Source organism: Dufourea novaeangliae, unplaced genomic scaffold (assembly GCF_001272555.1).
Source record: "Dufourea novaeangliae isolate 0120121106 unplaced genomic scaffold, ASM127255v1 scaffold18, whole genome shotgun sequence".
In the NCBI taxonomy this organism is placed as follows: Eukaryota; Metazoa; Arthropoda; class Insecta; order Hymenoptera; family Halictidae; genus Dufourea; species Dufourea novaeangliae.
In genome coordinates, this window is record NW_015373888.1 from 967,317 (window position 1) to 988,234 (window position 20,918).

The 20,918-nt window shown below is 36.3% G+C and overlaps 3 protein-coding genes across 3 annotated transcripts; all 3 read right to left on the reverse strand.

Annotated features, from left to right (window-relative positions):
- Positions 1–1,544: 1,544 nt before the first annotated feature.
- Positions 1,545–5,179, reverse strand: LOC107185268 (UV radiation resistance associated protein). The gene is made up of 9 exons (XM_015572929.1): positions 5,075–5,179; positions 4,711–4,915; positions 3,966–4,553; positions 3,695–3,867; positions 3,336–3,562; positions 3,101–3,271; positions 2,065–3,021; positions 1,902–1,968; positions 1,545–1,803 (listed from the first exon to the last, which is right to left on the reverse strand). The coding sequence occupies exons 1-9, from the start codon at positions 5,177–5,179 to the stop codon at positions 1,612–1,614; spliced, it is 2,685 nt and encodes an 894-aa protein (XP_015428415.1). The 3' UTR covers positions 1,545–1,611.
- Positions 5,180–8,053: 2,874 nt separating this feature from the next.
- On the reverse strand, positions 8,054–10,068 carry LOC107185394 (intraflagellar transport protein 74 homolog). The gene is made up of 2 exons (XM_015573063.1): positions 9,725–10,068; positions 8,054–9,627 (listed from the first exon to the last, which is right to left on the reverse strand). Exons 1-2 carry the CDS (start codon positions 10,066–10,068, stop codon positions 8,103–8,105), a joined length of 1,869 nt encoding a protein of 622 aa, XP_015428549.1. The 3' UTR covers positions 8,054–8,102.
- Positions 10,069–11,648: 1,580 nt separating this feature from the next.
- Positions 11,649–19,751, reverse strand: LOC107194908 (cartilage oligomeric matrix protein). Its single transcript, XM_015584624.1, is given in 10 exon segments — positions 11,649–11,800; positions 12,755–13,264; positions 13,359–13,583; positions 14,221–14,583; positions 15,333–15,714; positions 17,031–17,183; positions 17,977–18,253; positions 18,854–19,064; positions 19,488–19,551; positions 19,653–19,751. Coding segments are annotated over 10 exon segments (2,436 nt in total).
- Positions 19,752–20,918: the final 1,167 nt, after the last annotated feature.

Consider the following 20,918-nt stretch of genomic DNA (forward strand, 5'->3'; position numbering starts at 1 on the left):
AATGTAGTAAAGTTAAGAAATTATTGCTATACATCACATAAGACATAGTAAAATATTTTTGTTTGTATTATTACAAATAAGATACCACATTGTATAGTTTTTTAAAACACTAGAACGTTAGAAATACCATAAATTCTATTGAGTATCATCGGAAATGCAACAGAAATAAAAAAGATTTTAATAATTGCAAAAGCAATGGCGGCATTCTCTTACTTTTAAGTATTTCCCTATACTGCTAAATTACGAAATATAAATACACTGTTTCATTACCAATTTGTTAAGTAAAAAATCATTTTTGTGTATATCATGTTTTTCCGAAATAGAGATTGTCCATGAAATTATAGGGCTTGTTTAACATAATATTCTCTAGATGTATCAAATAAGGTCTGTGCATAACATTGTAGATTTGTTAATTCTTCCATCCCTATGTTGTGTTAGCTGAGTTAGGGCTCCTATAGACCATTGTATAACTCTATAAGCATAGGCCACCCCTAGCTCTGAATACCCTGAATATATTTCTTATTTCCAAACGGACTCTACAATGTACAGAAGGTAATATTTTATATTTTTATGCCTTTCTATACTATAGTATTGTATTACAGAATTGCACACAAGATGGGTATTTTATTTCTTGTTAGCGATAGTTAATATTCTCTTTTATTCTAATTTATTACAATTCCGTAGAGAATTATCTCGATAAATAATAATTGGATTAATATTTTGGTTGGTCCTCCCATTAATAGTTTACGCACATTTTAGCACTTGTTAATAATAAAAATATAATAACTGTATTTTAACACTATGCCGTCCGATGACATCGGATACGTTGATGTTGCGAGCAAAGCTATTTGACAAATGCCGGTGGCAGACAAAAGATTTTCTGTCGCACGTGCGGACGTTAAAGTGTTAAAATTCAAATTTTGAAACAGCAATGAAAGTAAATACGTTGTTTAGAATTATACATCTATTAAGTCAACTTAATCGTATTGTTTGTTTACAGAAACATAAATAATACCAATTTTATATGGTGACTAAACATTACAATTAAAAATATATAAACATATATGGTGATCTTTATATAGTAGTAATCATACTTGTAGTTAGTAATCATTATTATGAAATTCTATCTTACAGTAAATAGTTCAAATAATAGACTTATGAAATTTTTGATTAATAAAAAGCACTATTAGTGATAATTGTACGACCCACCATACATTAGACACGCGCCCGCGCGCACACATGCATATGAGAAAAACTTATGTACATACGCATACTTTACATTGTACATAACACAATTTTACTTGAAATATGTAACATACCGTATTAAATTTTTCTTTCTATTAGTCATAGAATATGAAAATGAACAAAGTACAACATAAATTTATAACAAATATGTGCAACATATAGTCAGTAATAATTACTTTATTTTCTATCTTTCTTTTCGTTTGATGTTCCTGTTTTTTCTTCTTTATTTTAGGCTTCATTTCCGTAACACAATAAATATTCTAATTCCTATCCGAAATATGTATTGAATTTTTGTGGGGTCTGGTGCATTTAAGTATCAACTATTAGAGCAATAACAGCGTCGTATTATATTCTAGAATGTAAATATTACAATCGTGGCTTCATAACTTTAAAACTAGTTTGTTTGTTGGCTAAAGCTTCAGTGCGCGCATACACGTTTTCCGAACTGCGTTTAATGATATCTATGTATTCGCTTGATGCTTGAAAGTCACATTTGTTCGTTTCATCATATGAGTAACAGTCCAATTTCGGTGTTGCTCGTACGAGTTCTGTTGCCATCTGGAATCATACAAAATAATGTTGTACTAACCACAAAGAGTATAATAATTACATAAACAAAATTTACATGTAGATTTACTTACTAACTATTTACTTACCACTGATTCCCTATTTACATCATTATGGCACCAATTTTTAGATTGTAACGGGTCTATTCTATCTTTTCTACATAATATAAAAAACAGTAAATTATTCCGTAATTGTTATATTTTACCATAAATGCTTACTATAGTACATAATATTTGTCCTTTTAGTACTTACTTCGATTCCGAGTTGTATCGTTTTCGCAAGATGGTATCTTTGGATGTAAGATATTCTTCTGGGTAACTACAAATGGAACTTGTTCTTTGTTTCTGTTCATTCTCTTCATAAGTACACGATATTATGTCGTCTAATGATAAACATGACTTAGCAAAAAGTTCCTGATTATGTGTCGAGGTTTCAGTAGCAATTGCAATACTTTCATGAATATTATAATTTGTTACACTACTTGTCATTCTAGGATTATTACAACCTTGCGAAATATTTTCGGACTTGTAATCTTCACTATGCGTTCCATTTTTCAGAGCACTATCTACAACATCATTAACATTTTTCAAAACTTCATTAGTAACTGAAACGAATTCTTCAGTTGCATCTTTCTTAATTACATTATTATCATTAGAACTGTCGTCTCCATTTTGACTACTATTGAGTGCCATTTCACAACTACTTATAGAATTTGAGCTTCTATCTCTTACACTTTCAAAACCCTCCAAACTATCTGCAGCGTGAGTTGACTTAGAAACTGATGTGGGTATCATAATTTCAATATTACTTTCTATTGCAATCTCATTGTTCGCTGGAATGCCGTGTTCGACATTAATGCTACTCATATTACTTAAAATAGCATTATTTAAAGTTTCATTACTACTATTACTCGACCTGTCTTTCGCCAGTACCAAAGTTTTATTGTCAATGGCACTTTCTTCCGACTTACAAATCCGTTTTGATTGACTGCTTAACACAAGGGACTGTATTGGCTTATCTAAACCTTGATCCAAAGAAGAACCAAGCGACGATTTTATACCCTTCAACTGACTCATGGATCTCGAAGATCGATGGCATTTTTGGAAAATTATTTTTTGTATGGGTGGTGTTAGCGATACGTTTTGTTTGCTATTGCCAATGTCAATGTCCAAAGATGAAGTAGAATATGTTCGTTTTGAATTATCCAAGCTATAACAAAACGTTCAACGATTATGAAATATTTTACAGGATGCTGGTATTGAATTAGAACAATGATGCCATTACATACTTTGATTGATTTGGCCTAAAGTTTATCAAGGTAGCTAAGTTTGGAAGAGTTGCCCTTAAATCTGTTGTTGGAAGGCCGCAGTACCATCTTAATTGAGCTATATTCTTATTCAGTAAATAAACAGCGTAACGAAACTGTAATTTATCTTTACTGCGAGCAAATAGTGGAAATCTGGAAATATGATATTTCTTATTTAATCGAAAAAATTAAACGTATATAAAAATAAAATACCCACTGCCTCTCATTGTCAGGTAAGTTTTCTTTAATATGATCTATGACTTTACTACGTGATCCATAATGAATAATAGGATATCTAGTAGGTATATTAAGAAAATTAGCGATCATTTGTGTGGTATGCGCAACAAATCCCAATGCTACGGCTACTTCAGTATCATTTGACAATTCTAAATCCTCGCTATCGGGTAGATGTACATCGTGTATTCTAAATTTTCCATTTCCATCCTACATGATAAAATTAATTGTAATTAAATTTTAATAGATAAAAGTATGGACATAGATTGAAGTATCTATTACAACTTATTCTTCAACATTATATTTAAAAAAAAAATAGGTTTTTAAATATTCCATGCACACCTTAGTAATTGGATATATTAAACTTAGTTCTGAAATTAATTGTTTCCTTCTGTGAGCAAGTTGGTTACTCAACTGAATATATGTTTCTCTTGTATCTATTTGATTCTGCCGCCATTCGTGTAATCTTTCCATGCCTTTATTCAATTCCCTATATCTTTCCATCAAATCTGAACCTACAATACAAATAAAAGTATCCTATTAAAACTTATCTTGCTTAAATTGTAATATACACATATATAGTACAACATTAATAACTCATAGAATATTATACCATAGTCTTGATTCTTTTCCATGATACTAGAATGCAATTGAATCAATACTCTTAGTTCTCCCATTTTTCTTGTTCTTTCTTGTTCTAATAATTTTGTTCGAAACCTAGCCATTTCTAATTCCATACGCATTTTTATTATCTTAGCTCGCTTCTCTCTATCAACTTTACGAGGTTGAAATAGTCTATTTAACGCTGACTGTGAGTACTTTGGAGTGTGAAAGTTATCTCCCGAAGCAATTCGTATTCTGAGAGTTTGCACTGATTCTGTCTGTTGTTTTAGTGCCTGCATCTTATTTTTTAAACTACTAAGCTTACTCGCAGTATAGCTGTCACTTATTTCAGATGCGTTGACCTGTATATGCAGGTACCTTTTTAACTCCGGAGCTTCAAGAAAACAATACACAGGTGTAAAGTAACCGCCATGAAATTGAAAGATTAGAGAATTTTCTTTCAAGATAGTTTCTAAGTAATTCGGTAATTTTGGACCAATATATGCTAGGCCAGTAAAGGATATGCCCCACGTAAATACATTCATATCATTCGATACATTATCCATAGTTGTCCTTTTCCATAATCTTATGATAACCTCTGTGAAAAATGTATAGTATCCTTCTTATGTACTTTACAAAGTATGAAATGTAACAAAATAATAAGTATACAATACCATTGATTATAAAACCATAAATTTGGTTACATTAATAAACACATGATTATATCTAAATTACTAACGTATTATAAAGCTCACCACTGGCAGTAGAATAACCGGTGGCATGTATAGTTGGTACTTCAAGACTTGACCATTTTGGGTTTACGTTGTCAATAATATCACTTGTGTACAAAGGAGATGACATACTTGTTCTATGTAAAGTATAATAAAACCAACATATTTCATTATGTATATTGGTTTTTAAATTACATCCTATTATTTGTACAAGGTTTCTGAGTCTCAACTGAAAATGATATATTCCATGAAATTAATTAGCATATGAATAAAACCTAATAAAATAGATGTTATTATTATTTTTTCCAATAATGCTGAATTTGTTTTGAAACTATACTTAATGGCTGATTTTTAGCCTTGAAAGAAACAATATATTATGAACAAGTACCTGTTGTGTAGCAAGAGGAAGCCAAGTTTTATACCGTGGAACAATACGAGGTTGTAAAGTTAAATCCAAATCTTTAATAAGGTTTCTTGTCTCGGAAACCTCCATTGTATACCTTCATAATACTGTGCAAGTAATGTCATGAAAAGATAATATTCAATAACGAATTGAATTAATTTTTAAAATCGTAACGTGTCTTTCCAGGTTATCTATATAGATTTATAATTTAAGTAAATAATGACGAATAATCTTGAAAAACAATTCCGATCTTTCATATAATTCAAATCTTATTAATTGTATTTATCGGTGACAATTATTCTTCTGAACAATATATAAATTCTTTATAAAACACCGTCATTCTCTAAGTTTTGACAGTTCGTCGTATTTGACATCTACAGGACATCTATGTCAATCTTGTGTGTATCATGTGTATTCCGCTATTCCGATTCGTGAGTTCTTTGACCAGATCTTCTAAATTCTAAGCCTTCTAAGAACGGCCGAACGTTTAAGTTTGAAGTTACTTGACACCCCTACTATTCCTAACAAGAAAATAATTCCTAGTTGCTAGTTTTTAAGAAACAAAATAATTGTCCACCGCTCCTGTCTCCTAAAAGACACTGCGCAAAAAGCAATCCCATCTATGTTACAGTGTTCTGTGATATGGATTGCGCCATAGACATATATAATAGATTGCGCGGTTTTATGGTAAGTATGAAGCAAGATCGAAGGACAGAAGTATCGCTGGAGTAACTCCTCTCTTGCTCGCATATCGCAGAGGGAGGGGAGAAAGCGACTGGAGGGCGATGGAAGAAGGAATGCTGCACGTTGCACGCATGTAAAATGTCTCCACATAGCCGTAGAAAAATCCCTACCAACAGCCCCATGAGAAGGAGAGGAAAGTTACTCCAATTATTGTTTTCCCTCTCAGTGCCACTTATACATAATACTATTTAATATAAAGGCACCTGGGCACCATTTTCGCGTAGCCGACACAAGATCAAGTTGCTTGTATCGAGTGATACGCTAGTTTAGATTAAAATGTGCGAGAAGGGTCAAGGAATCCCAATACGCAAATATGTCGTTATGTTTCAATTAAAATTTAATGAACACTGTATACTCAAAAAAGCAGTAAGAACTAACAAATCAAGTGTGGAATCTTCTGAAAGACAGAAAAGTTGATTTGACAATACATCATTATCATGCTTGATTACAGGCATATATAGATAACACTCATTCAATTAATCCAGATGATTTTTTGAAAGAGATGACTGTTGCACCAGAATTGACCAGAACATGATACTTATTATCTTCTACTAAAATTATTATCGATCACAGGTAATAGCAACTCTGTGGAAGCCTTTTTATTGTATATGAGAAATAACGGAGTTGTTTTTGATTATGAAGTCTATAATACATTAGTGTATACGTATTCTGTAGAAGGGGATGTTAAAAAAGCTACAGAAGTTATAAATTCTGTGAAAGAAGCAAACATAAAACCATCACCAACAACCCATATACAATTAATGTATGGTTTTGCTAAAACTGGTGATATCACAACTTTGACAACTACTGATGTATCTGTATCAGAGATTATGAAACTTGTTCAGTTTCTTAGTTTACATAAAAACGGAGAACATGTATCAGATGTTTTAAAATTAATACAACCGCTAGAGAAAGAAGAAGGGGATGTTATTGCTGTAATTATACAATTGGCACATGAGGGATACTATTTGGATGCACATAGAATTATTACTAAAATTCCTGTAGATAACATTAAAATCAAATGGGACTTTGCATTCTGTCTTGTAAAAGAAATGATAACTTTGAATACAGATAATGAGATTTTGTTAAAACTTATAGTTGATTTTGCAATGAAGCAAGACAATAAAAAAGTTTGGGCAAAAGCTATTAAGTATTCTCTAAATGTGAATAACAAAGCACTAGCTTTTGTCATAATGGAAAAAATGAAGGTAAACGGTGAGAGTTGAGACAGACATTTATTTACAAAGTCATACAAAAATAGGGACGAAGTTGATATATATTCAATTATCAAGCACATAGCAGCATTAAATATTCAGTTAGATTTTGGTACACTTACAAATTTTGTATTCCCCTATATTAATACCAGTGACCTTATTGTTACAATTGAACAAATACTTAAGTATAGGGTAGCACCAGCTAATACAGTGCCACCGCTCATGAAATTTTTATTGGATACTTATAGAGTAACGGAAAGTTTGAATTTATGTAAAAAGTTTAAGAAGAAGGTCGATTGTCAGTTCCTGTTAGATTCTTTGATTATGAATTATACAGAATCAAAAGATATTAATAGCTGTGTAGAACTCTTATTCAAATTATCATATAATGGTCAAGGTTTTGCTGGAACATTTTTGAGATATTTTGTAGAACAACCTGAGTTTGGACTAAACGATATAAATAATTTTATCATATTTGCAAATACTATGAAGCGGAGTGGAGCAGTAATATCTACAAATGACTTAATACACATAAAAGAGAAAGTTTTTCAATTTAAATCTTCCTGATCATACCCAACAGTATATTTCACAATTGCTTGCGGATGTAACTGCAAATGAAGAATCAGATAATTTCAATAGTAGATGTTCTGTTCATCCTGAATTCATGAATGCAGACCAGTCACATTCTCATCTAAAGTGATAGAGTAGATCTTGACTATGTTAGAAGTAGGTGGAAGCATATTGAAAGAGAAATTGGAACCTATATGTAATTTTACTCTAAAAACATACAGTGAGTAACTGTGTTATTAATTTATAACAAATTTTCGTATAAAAGCATACAATTAATAACGTTTATGTATAGTTAAACAAGATAAAGTTAAATGTGCTGTGAAGCTACGGAAAAGGATGTCGAGAAAGGTGTAAAACCCAGTAAAAACTTCGAAAGAATTTACGGTGCACTCTAAGGACAGCTTATAAGATTTTGCTATTGACCGAAGTCAGTGCTAAGAATCAGAATCTGAAAAGAATAGTGATAGAAATACAAATAATCTGAATTAGTAAACAGTTTTTAAATTGTCCTTCAATATAGTGTTATAATTACACATTGAATTTAAAGTATCTTCTTTCACTGGACCATAGTTAAAACGTTTTTTCTGCTTATTTATAGAATCTGTAATGTTTTTATGTTCATCCACTAATTTTTCTACTGTGTTCTCTAATACATTAATCTGAATGTATATTTCATTATTCGTTAAACGCTCTTTTATTTTGTCGTATTCAAGCTGAAGTGCCTTCAATTCTTGTATATTCTGTGATTGTTGTTTCTTTAACCGTTCGCATTCCGCTAGTAACTGTTCCTGTTTCGTCGACAATGTAGATTTTAAATTACTTATATCTTCTAAGATCGTTAGTTTGTTTTCTTTTTTATTCATTGTTTCATTAAGGTCAGACAATTCTACTTTGAGTCTCTGCTCCAACATCTCCATCTTATTTAACACATGCTGTAATTTTACATTTTCTTTCGTCAATCCTTCGGAATTCTGATCATTATTGACGCGTTCAGTATTGTTATAGGAAATTATATTGTTCAATATAGCCATTTCGTCACCATCTACGAAATCTATATCAGTATCTAACATACTTGAAATATTTCCCAAATACCCAATGACTGTTTTTTCTAATTTATATAACTTCTTTGTTTCGTCTTGTTTATTTTGTTCAAAAGTAGACATAAACTGTTCCATAACTTCTTCTCTCTTACGAAGTTCATTGTATTTAATTTGTTTTTCAGACTCGGTATCCTCTATGTCGGTTTCCAATAGTTCGAGTTCGTGCTCGATCTCTTCGATCGCTTTCTTCTTTTCAGCTAATTGAGCTTCGGCAGCTGCAATGTCTATGTTGTCTTGCTTAACTTTTTGTAAAAGCTTCTCTTTTTCTTCTTCCGGGGATATCCTATGTTCTTCTTCTTCTTTTAACTTTCCTCGTTTCTCCTCTGTTTCTATAATTTGAAGCTGTAACTTAACAGCTTCCTGTTTTAAAGGTGACAATACTATTTCTTCCTCTAAATAAACTTGTTCCTTAGATAACTCATCCAATGTTTGTTGCATTTTATTTGTTTTTTCTTGTAAGCTTGCTTTTTCATTTAACAATTCATTATACTTTTCTCTCATGTTCAAATTCATGCTCTCTACAAGCCTTTCTCTTCTTTTCTTCTCATTTTCCAACTGTTTTTCTAACTTGTTTAATTGTTGTTCTAATTGTTTCCTTTCCTCAAACATGTTTTCAATTCTTGATAAACTTTGCTCGTTCTTTGTTGCAAGCTCTTCTGTTTCTTGTTGTACAATTTCTTTTCCAATATCGGATGTCATTTTATCTACAACAATATTATAGTCAGCCAACTGTCCTTGCAGAGTTGTTAATTCTGTAGCTAAATCTTTAGCTCGTTTGTCGTAATGGAGGTAGGTAGCTCTTTCTTTATTTTGATCTTCAATATTTTTCATGAGAATGGCAATTTCTTGATTTAAGTCCCTCATCTTCAGTTGCATGAGTCCACTGTAATATCTTTTGTCCTGAATTTGTCTGGAAACAGAAGCCGGTGAATCATAAAGTAAAAAGGGATGAAACTATTGATATTATTAGCTACTACAATGGGTACAACTTGATTATGTGAATTTACCTCATCATGGATAATCCTCTACCCGTTCCAGGTCTAACACCAGCCACTCCATGCTGTGTAATTGGTCTTTCTATAACATTTATATTTGTTTGTCCAGGTGTGGCGATTCCACTATTCAAATATATGGAGTTGCTAGAACTTGTGGGTAATCGAAAACTATTGCTTTGTGTTTGGTTAAGTAAAACAGAAGTAGATGGTGGTCTTGCCAAGACATTTTGGCCAGGTGTAGCTGGCCTTGTGCTTCCAGAAGAGGCATGGTACTCCCCTAATTCGTTTCTTGATAATCTGCGAGATTTGTCGAACTTATTTTGTAGTACAGATATACCTGTCGACGGTCTTTGCATTGTATATGATTCGTTTATATTGATGTCTTGACTTCAAAGGTATTGATACACAGTTTCTCTTCACTTTTATTTATACGCAATCCATTTCTATGTCATACAAGCTTACAAGTGATACACATGTACCATAAGGTTCTATAAAATTGTGAACGCTTATTAACTATGTTTTGCATTTCGTTACTATGGAAATGTGTGATTCATAAACAGAAACGTCTAAAGGCCGGTTTGGACGAGCGGTTCGCGACCGTCTGCTGCCCCGCGTTATAGCAGAACATTGATTTATATCAAGCAGTTTACATAGGACTCAAATTTTAGTGGCTACTAGGCAGCAGAGTATTTAATTATTAAAGTTTGCTGCACATGTTGCTGCCAATGTGCGCGCAAGTTGTTTATAGGCAACAATGGTAGTTTCTTCACGTACTCGAACAGCCCAAGATTAAAAGATGTGGGCAGTAGTTTTTGTAGAAACCTGTTGAAACAGGCAACGGTTAGTATAAAAATGTACAATATTTACTTATGTAGTTAGAATATTTAAGCCAACTCGAACAAATGAAACCTATGTTAACTGATATATGTATATTTGAATATATATACACATACCTACCTGTACGTACAGTATAATTGGTTTCGGTCAAGTCGAATAACGACCGTGCAACTTGTTATTTTTACGTGTACCCGTCGTTCTGAACGATTACCTTATTAGTCTTTTCAAGCAACCCAGTCAGCCAAACCAGCAAAGCCAAATTTTGTCCAATGCCTGTTATAAAGTTATGGCTACAAGTTTTATGGAAGATTTGCTATAAACAACTTGCGCGCACATTGGCAGCAACATATGCAGCAAATTGGCTTGCGCAAACCTTGTTCCGGTTTTTCCCTCAATTTTACATAGCACATGTCGCAAGACTTTCTGCCAATTTGCTGTACCATTTTGTCAGCTGACGTTGCCTGCAAAACCCAAGTCAAATGCGGATAGAGATGGCTATGGTTTTTTAGACAACTTTTGTCATTTATTGCTGGCAATTTTCTCGAATCTTGTACACAACTGGTTATTAGAGAATGTAGATTTATAAAAAAAATTCAATCAGCGGAAGAATATGTACGAATAAAGTAATTCTTTATTTAACATTGTCCTTTACATTGATTATTTTTTATATTGATGTACATAGTCATTTTTTTATTGATATTTTTATTTTTCATGTAGTTAACTTTTTGTTAGAAAAGGGGAGTTTTTATTTATTTTTTTTTAACTCGGCGTTAATAACTTATATATTTGATATAATTATATTAGTTAATATTAATAGCAGTACGTAAAGCCTAAATCGATTTCATATAATGGACACAAGATTCATTCCAATGTTTAGTTACGTTAAGAACGCAAATGTTTTTCAAGTATGTGTATAATAATTTCCCTTTCTTTTGCGAACATACACACCTCTTTCGTTTCGTAGTACGTATTATATAACAGCGACATTTTTTTACCTACATTTCTCATCGTAAAGAAGAATGAAGTTCGTTAATTTTACTTTCGCTGTTCCGTGGGTTTGTTTGCTTTTTGTTTTTTTCCAGTAACTTGTTAAAAATTTTCAATTCCAATTGTTAGAAACGGGGATTGAAAAGAAGTTGTAGTCAACGCTACGTTGAGACTGTTAACGTCTTATTTCGTTGCTCGGTTCACTGGCCACCAGGTGCTTCAAATTGTCGGGCAGGTCGTTCCATATCGATTGCGACACAGTTTCTGAAAAGTTCAAGTTAACGTTAGAGGATCGAGAAGGTGCTAAGAATAAAACAGCTGATTCTAAAATAGTTACGTTCGCGACATACCGTTTGTTCATCATTTGGACCTCTATGAAATTGAGACTAACTAGATTTCAGAGAATTACCCGTACAGTCGATGGTATAACGTCAGAGTTTCGGCGAAAACGATACATAGTGGTCGTGCAATTCCCATACGGTGAACGAAAAAACCCGCGAAACGGGGAACAAGAAGGATTAAAAGTATATGTACACTCACAAGCAAACTCGGCTTCCATTAGGGGAGAAAGTGACACAGAGGAAGGGGCTTTCTACCATTTGGTAAATTGATTTCAAATACTGAAATAAATTTTTAACTAAATGTTAATTTGGCATAAATTTCAGCAACTCCAAGAACAAGTGGTAGGAGGTTTTTCCCTTACATTACTTTTTCCCCTAACGGAAGCCGAGTTTGGTCCCGGATGTATGTGTGCGTGCGGGCATATACTGGCGTGAATGTATGCATTGTGTATTATTACTTCCATTTTTTTCTATTTTGTTCTTTCCTTCTGTTTCTAAAGATAAATATGATTAAGTTTAATGCTGTTATAATAAGTTCTCTCTATTATTTGAATGTACACGAGGCGAATACTAGCCCGTCTCAATAAACTATTATTATTATTATTATTATAAAAGTGAGAAGCATGATGTCGGAAGCAAGCTCTCGGAGACACGGGGGAAACTCGGTTTTCGGTCGGAGAACCGACCTTATTCTATTCGTATCGGAGAACGAAACCCGTAATAATGGTCAATTGATTTCGATTTCGATTTAACCCTACCGGTTAGCATACCTAAATAGAGTCGACAAAATGTGTAACTGACAAGGTCAATGGTAGAACGACCGAGGAACGTGTCCTCCTCGTTTCTATTTCTTCCCCCCCTCCCCCTTTTCTCTCACCTTTGCACGTGTTCATGAGATTCGACCAGGTGATCTTCTCCTGTGAGAAGCAGTAAACCCCGAGACGACCGCCCTTCAGCGTCGAGTCGTACACGTTCCCGGAATCTGCCATCATCTGTTTCCCTTGATACAACCGGAATCTGATCAGTCCGATTTTCGGTCTGTGTATCAGATGCCATCTGTACGATATCTTCTCCTTCCAGCCGATCTGCTTCGGATCCCGCCAGAGTATCTTCACCTGGTTCGATGTATCCTTATTGTGCCAGAGACTGTTCCTGAGGAGTTCGCCGGGCCCGGTCGCCGAGTCGACGAGCTTCAACATAATACCTGGATCACCGATCGCCTGGAACGGCCGGTCCTTCCAGTAGGGCTGATGGCCCTTCTTCCAGGCGACGATGTAGAATCGTCGGTTGTCTTGGTACGAGAACACGAATCCGACGAAGTCGTCGTCCTTGTCATCCTCGATGTAGAATGTGCCCTCGAAGTCCACGCCGCTGAATACGTCGGGACCTGTTCAACGTAGGACACTCGTGTTATTACGCGCATGTTCCTACACTTTTTACGCGTGATCGCCCTCATCCACGGACGTCGGAGTAAATGTTACCAATAGCAATTCCGGGATCGCTGTTCAGGAGTTGTTCGATCTCGGCACCTCCGTGATGTATCTTCCACACAGGGTCATCCTGAGCGGTCCCGTGAGGATCCAGAGCGATGGTCGTGTACCTACGGAAGTCCGTCGTCCAGATCAAGCTGTTATTGGGACAGGTGTCCTGCATATCGGGCACAGTGTCGTTGTCGTAGTCGTTCCAGCAAGCCTCGCCAATATTTTCTGAAAAGTGAAATATTTTTTTAAATTCGGGGACCCACGTTTCTGGTCCTTCTTTGCGAGTACACGTATCGTCGACTTTTGTATGTGATTGTCCAAATCAGAGATGGGCGAATTCATTACCTGGTCAACGAGTTTCCAATAACTAATAATAATCGGTAAAGAAAAGGTACTTCGCCGTTTTCCATTGATTAAACGGGGAAATTCTAATTTTTCTAATAAAATAATACTTCTTCGTGAACGAATAGAGACACCTAGCCAGCAGTTACCCTTTCATTCCAAAATTATTCAACAATTACCAGAGTTTTTGGTTGTATCTTTAAATATTAGTCCAGCGGGTCCAGTTTTTGAGAAAATCCATTTTTTTTTTAAATTGCAAAGTTTTAATTTCGAACATGTGTTGTTCTTTTACAGTAATAATTCTCCAGTTGCTTGTCACACGAAAGAATTCCGTGGACTCTCCCGAACAAAATGATGTAATAACTTGTTATTATATTATAGACACCTAAACACGTTTAAATAATGATCAAAGTGAAAAAGACACCGAATTTTCTTAAGAATTGATTTCTTCAAAAACTGGACGTGCTGGGAAAAAACGGTTTGTAGATTCGTATTCAGCTCCTGTATTCCCTTTGCTTACCCAACGTATTGGGTCTGCGATATTGATCCGGATTGTAGACGTAAGGACAATTGTCCACATCGTTCGGTATCCCGTCGTTATCTATATCGTCGTCGCACTCGTTCCCTATGCCGTCGTGATCGTCGTCGTTTTGCCCCGGGTTCGGCACGTCGGGACAGTTGTCCCTGTCGTCCTGGATGCCGTCACTGTCCCTGTCGTTGTTGTTGTCGCAAACGTCGCCCACACCGTCTCCGTCACGATCCGGTTGATCCGGGTTCGGATGGTTAGGACAATTGTCGCAGGCATCTCCAATTCCGTCGTTGTCCGAGTCGGTCTGATCTTTGTTCTTGTTTCTCGGACAGTTGTCCTGGGTGTTCGGAATGCCTGGAAATCGGTCAGTGTCGATTCAACTTCGCTTCGTCATTGAGTCGACTGCAGATTTCCTGATATTTATCGTAAAGTGCAGAACACAATGGCGTTAAGGATCTTAGAAAATGTTTGATAGACTAAACGTATTTGTGGCATAATTTCAGTACAGTAAAGTAATCGATAAAAATCTAAACTTGCATAAAGATCCACAAGTCTATATGTCTGCCACAATATACAGGATCGAGTTCAGGACCTATGTCGATTAACCGTTTTTTTATTCCTCTCGAATGAGTACTATACTGCCCTACTTACTGGAAATGTTCACTCTGATAAATTATCGTTTCTCAAAAACTATTAAAAGTTTAAAAAAAAAAAACATTTTTTTAGACTCTCAATAAGTGTGGTAATTAATAGACAACACTTCGTTTATATTGAACATTCCGTTCACTGAACAAAAATTCCCCTACAAAATGACAATTGTTTAGGGCCTTCACAATCGCGAGAGCTTTTCAGGATCATCGTTCCAGGGGGTCCTGTACTGAACCTTCAGTTTCGTTATGATTAAATCTTATTTAATTTTATTTAAAATAAATTTGAATTTTTTAAGATTTATATATTTTCGTTTTTCAAACAAAGGGGACCACGAAAATTTGATAACCCCGGGCCACAAAAAATCTTAATCGAGCCTGTTTTCTGTAGATACCGGAGATATTCTATGTGATTCTAACAAACGAAAGAATCTGCATTCTTCCCGTCAACCATACCATCACTGTCGATATCATTGTCACAAGCGTCGCCGACCCCATCGTTGTCCGTGTCCTCCTGCCTCGGATTTCTCACCATCGGGCAGTTATCGCAGACGTCCCCGACCATGTCTGCGCCGTCGCGGTCCGTGTCCTCTTGGCCCGGGTTTGAATGCAACGGGCAATTATCCAAAGTGTTCGGTACCTCGTCGTTATCGGCGTCTGGATCGCAAGCGTCGCCGATTCCGTCCATGTCCGCATCCTCTTGGCCGCTGTTCGGTCTCATCGGGCAATTGTCTGCGCGACACCGTCGACCGTAGCAACGGAGATTGTCATCCGGAATCCCGTCAATATCGGAGTCCACGCCGCAAACTATTCCATTGCCTGCCCATCCGACGCGACACTAGAAACGGTATGTCAGAAATATTATCCTCCCGGGACTGTGATTTTTAGTAAGAACTACGAACCTTCTAGGTTCTGGACAGGGCTTGTAAACTGTTACGATATCGATTTAGGTTCTTGAATCAGTTACGAAGAACCTTTATTCTGAGTACACTCTTACGAAGACCCTGAATATTAGATTATATCATTCTCAGTTAGAGTTCCTATATCAGTTCCTATATTACTTATATTTTGTATGTTAGTAATATTTTGTTTGTAAAATTAATTAAATTACAATAATTCAAGCGTAAATTCTATAATTTAGAAATGAATATATATTTTTATGGCAAGTTCTTTTAGAATTCATATGTTCCTGTTTAGTTTACACACTGTATTTATCTTAGCAAATATAGTATTTTTAAAAATTACATAAATATTAATAATGGTTTTAAATTATATGTATATATTCCACAAAAATGTTTAATAATATTCTTGTTTCGGAACTAAGGTTTCTGAATTTCTTTGTTTCTCTTTAATCCCTAAAGACAATTTTGAATGTTACTGTATGACATTTTAGCAAATTTACTCCCTGACAAAACGAACGAAAAAAGAGCAAAGTCTGTTGAGAATTGACCGAGTTACGGAATGTTGTCCACGAAATATTACTTTGGAAGCACTGCACGTCGGGCTACTTGCCATCTCTAACTTTCGCGAATCTGTTTCATATAAAGAAACCTCTAAGTTACTGATGGCCGAAGGACCGAATGTGATCTTCTGCCACCATGCGACGCCTGGTCCGTTTAGTCTCATGCGTCTTCTTCGAAGACCACACGCATTTCAAAATCCTATCATAAGTCCTCTAAGGGTCAATTAGTGACAGGTCATCCGCCATCGATTCTATTTAAAACACGTTGACGGTAACAGGGAAATACAGGGTGACCCAAAATAGCTTCGATTCCCGGAAATGAGAGGTTCCTGGGATGATTTGAAACAACTTTTTCCTTAGCAAAAATGTTATCTGAGGCTTTGTTAACGAGATATTAACAAAAAAAAACCGAACAATCACAGAGCGAGTCTGTCGGCCGAGCTCTGATTGATTGGGGTTTTTCGTTAATATCTCATTAACAAAACCTCAGATAACATTTTCGCTAAGAATAAAGTTGTTTCAAATCATCCTAGGAACTCCTCATTTCTGAGAATCGAAGCTATTTTGGGAAACCCTGTATACCGTTTGAACTGTCGTCCTTACATAAAGACTTTAAAGAACTTTTAATCCCTTTTTGTTCGTAATGGTCCACTGTTTCGATCGCTTCTTTAGCCGGTTGTTCGGATATTTACCTTGCAATTGTACCGGTCGATGTCGAAAGGCACGCATTCCGCGTTATCATCGCAGACCGTGGTCAAATCAGGGCAGACATTGCCCTTCGCGTGGCAACCGACCGTTTGGTTTCCCTCGAAGCCAGGCTTGCAAGGGCCGCATTTGTAGGAACCCTGAAACGAGTCGAGATATAGGACACACCCGGTAAGAAGAATGCTATTGCAATAATTGTTTCACATCGGTGATAGACTAGAAGTGCTAAATATGTTACCAATTTTGTCGTGTATAATTTAGTTCCCATTCACGTGTCTTTCTCAATATCCGCAAAAAATGTCGAATCAATAGTGTTTTTCAGCGAGGCTTTGTTAACGAGATATTAACAAAAAAACCCTGGCCAATCAGAGTGCGAGTCTTCCGGCCGAGTTCCCGCAGTAAAGCTGACTACGCGCTGCGATTGTTAGCCAACGTTACCGCGGGAACTCGGCCGGTAAACTCACGCTCTGATTGGTCGGGCTGTTTTCGTTAATATCTCGTTAACAAAGCCACGGATAACATTTTTGCTAAGGAAAAACTTGTTCCAAATCGCCTCACAAGTTTCCCATTTGAGAGACCTGCAACCTTCCTTGTTACACTCGGTATTTTGGGCAGGGACTTAAACCGATATGATTTTGATACCGGTATTATGCCATCAAAACTATACCGAAACCGATATATTACCGAAATAAATGCCGGTATTTTTTCGGTTTCTATAAAGGTAGGGCTTATATACGATTATATAGGGCGAAGGTACAACCGAAAATACCGGTATTTTACGTTTCGGTAGAAGTCCCTGATTTTGGGTATTCTGTTTCTCGTGAATCACCGTGTATACAGAGCGCACCAAACGTGCAATTTTCTTTCGTATTTATTAGACAGGAAAAGAATGTCTGATCTGCGTTCTATCTTTTCGCTAGTTACTCTCTGTACCTGGGTGTTGACGCACTCCGTGTACGGACCGCAGCCACCGTTGTTCTTCTCGCACTCATTCACGTCCTGACAGATCTGTTTGTGGGAGGCAGCGAAATCCAGACCGACCCCTTCCACGATGGACCCGGTGTACCCAGGTGGACAGGACTCGCATCTGTACCCGGGACGCAGGTTAACGCATCGGACATTGGGGTAACAGGGTTGACTCAACTCGCACTCGTTCACGTCGATGCAAAGGGAACCGTTGCCGATGTAGCCGTTCGGGCAAGGATCGCATCTAGAAGCGTGTCACGGTACCAGTAAATGGAATCTGACGTGAAACTAAATGAAAACACGGTGTAAAGAGACGAAACAAAACCGAGATGGTTCCGTTCAGACTCTGCGGTTCAAGTCCGCGCGCACGGAAAACAAGATGGCGGCAGTCCAGAGTCGACCGCCGCGCACATTGGCATACAGACTCCTCTCGATTATTGTCCCGAACACGGGTCCGCGACGGGACAATAATCTTATAGAGAGAAATGCTTCAGACCCTCGAAAATTTATTTTTTTACTCGAAGCTTGAGCGTTAGTAATAAAAGCGGTGGGGCAACAAAGTATGCGCTTGACAAGTTCTACGCCCCCGCCCCCAGTGGTGGTGATAACGCCTGGACAATAATCGTGTAGAACAAGCCAGACGATAATCGAGAGGAGTCTGTATATTTTTTTAGAAATTATAATCGTTGTCATAAAGATGGTACTACTATAAGGTTATTTTCAATTTCGTTCTTCATCAAAATTCAAATGAATGGTACTTCGAAGTGTTCATAATAATTTGATCACCCACTGTACATAGCAGATAAGCCTTTATATTTATTAATAACTAGCTCTGTATTATTACCTGTAAGTGTTCATTTGTTCGTAACAACGGACCCCGCTGAAGCACGGATTGCTCGCGCATGGATGGACCAAGGATGTGCATTGGTATCCGTCACCAGTGAACCCGGGTGGGCACGAAATGCAAAGTGGTCCTAGTGGTGTATTGCGACAAACAGACCCCGGGAAACAGGGCGAATTGTATTCGCAGGTGGATGGCGTGGGCGGCGGTGTAACTGTGGAGGAATTCGAGACAGGGATCAGAAGATTTCTATCGGGGTTGGTATAACGATTCCTCCGAAGTAGTATTTTTCCTCGAGAATTTTTCGTAAAAAAACTAATGTTTTTGATTTCTCTGTTATAGTAAGTGGTTGATTTTTTTCAATGACTTATTATACACCATTTTCTATAGATTTCGACAAGCTGAAATCAAATCGGACCGCAGAATATGTCTAACCCTTTAGGATTTTAAGAAAAATGCGATTTAAGTGAAAAAGTCGACAAAATCCATGATTATTCTGGTTTACATGCTTTGATAACACTTCAGTTTAAATTTTGTTTGTTGTCAATACATGTGTACAGACTACATTAGTAGAGACGAACAAAGGGGGGGTCGGAGAGGGTATCTCGTGACTTTGATACAACGGAACGTCACTCACCTGGAGGTTCCCGACAGGCAGCGCAATTTTCGATCATTTGTCGCAGGAGTTGCGTTTCCTCTTTCTGGTAAGGAAAATGTATAAGATAGAAATGTGTACACAGAATATGAGGTTTCAATGTGGCATGACCGCGGTGGGAGTACTCACGTTTAATTCGGTTCTCACCCACACCTTTTTGGTAGTCTCGATCAGCTGGTTCAGGGTTCTTGCTAACTGAGTGTTGCTGACGAAAACTGAAACGTTAGATTGCTGGGTGAACTGCATCACGAGTACAGAGATATGGTATGAGTTACTTTAATATTCAGACACCAGACACTTATACTACTCGGTCCAACTGTAATTTTTTCCTTAATTTACTCCTTATAACTATATATTTATAGAGAAATATACAGGGTGTCCCATTTAAATCGACCCACTCGAATATCTTCGAAACTGTTGACGTTATTAAAAAATGTTTCAAACAAAAGTTAAATGGTGTCAGGGAGCACACTTTCTGATGTTGTTGATGATTGTTTTTTTTAAATGGAATCCTATGTTTTTTAATGCTTTTAAGAGAAATATATTTGGACCCAGAGGAAAAGTATATTAAATTACACTTTTGAAACTTTAGAGGTGAGCAAATCAAAGGTACAAAACACTTTGTATCTTTGGAATCATTCGATAAGAATTTACACTGTTGGCTCAAAACAAGATATGGACTGAATATTACTAGTTACATTATTATATTAAAAACTAAACAATTTAGAACGAAATAATTTTTACAGGAAACACTTAAAATGTAATTTCTTTAAAAGAGTGGACTTAATACACTATCACTCTGGAGTCCAGATACGTATAGGATAGACCGAGGCGAATCGGACCATTTTCTGTTTGATAGTAAAACAATAATAGTTAAAGTTTAGAAAGCTAATTATGTATTATAAATTCGTAATTAATACACATTTAACTTGAACATTAATAATAAAAAAATAAAAAAAATTTTAAATCTTTTGCAAGTAAAAAACGAAAAGTGAGAAATATCCGATTCGCCCCAACTTTTGGGTATAATAGAAAAGTATCAATATTGTAACTTTCTTCGTCGCTTAAATAAGAAATCATGAAATCGGTTGTAAAAATGGCCGCCTAAACCGAAATTTCCCCTTAAAGTAAAGAATTGTGTACTTGACCCAATACTAAAGCCTCTCGTCATAGAGCGTTCTCGAATTTGATTCGGTTACCATCCTCGTTCAAACTCTGGAGCACCATGTTCGCTTGCCTCCGGACTCTCTTGACGGTCGTGGCCGATGGACCTTCCTCGTCAATTACTTGAGTACTATGATGTGCGCCCGCACGACTGGACCGCCGGAACGGTTTAAAATCGTCGGATCGATCGACATGATCGAATGTGTCATGAGAATGGCCGATCGAATGGGACTTCTTCGACAGCTCGCC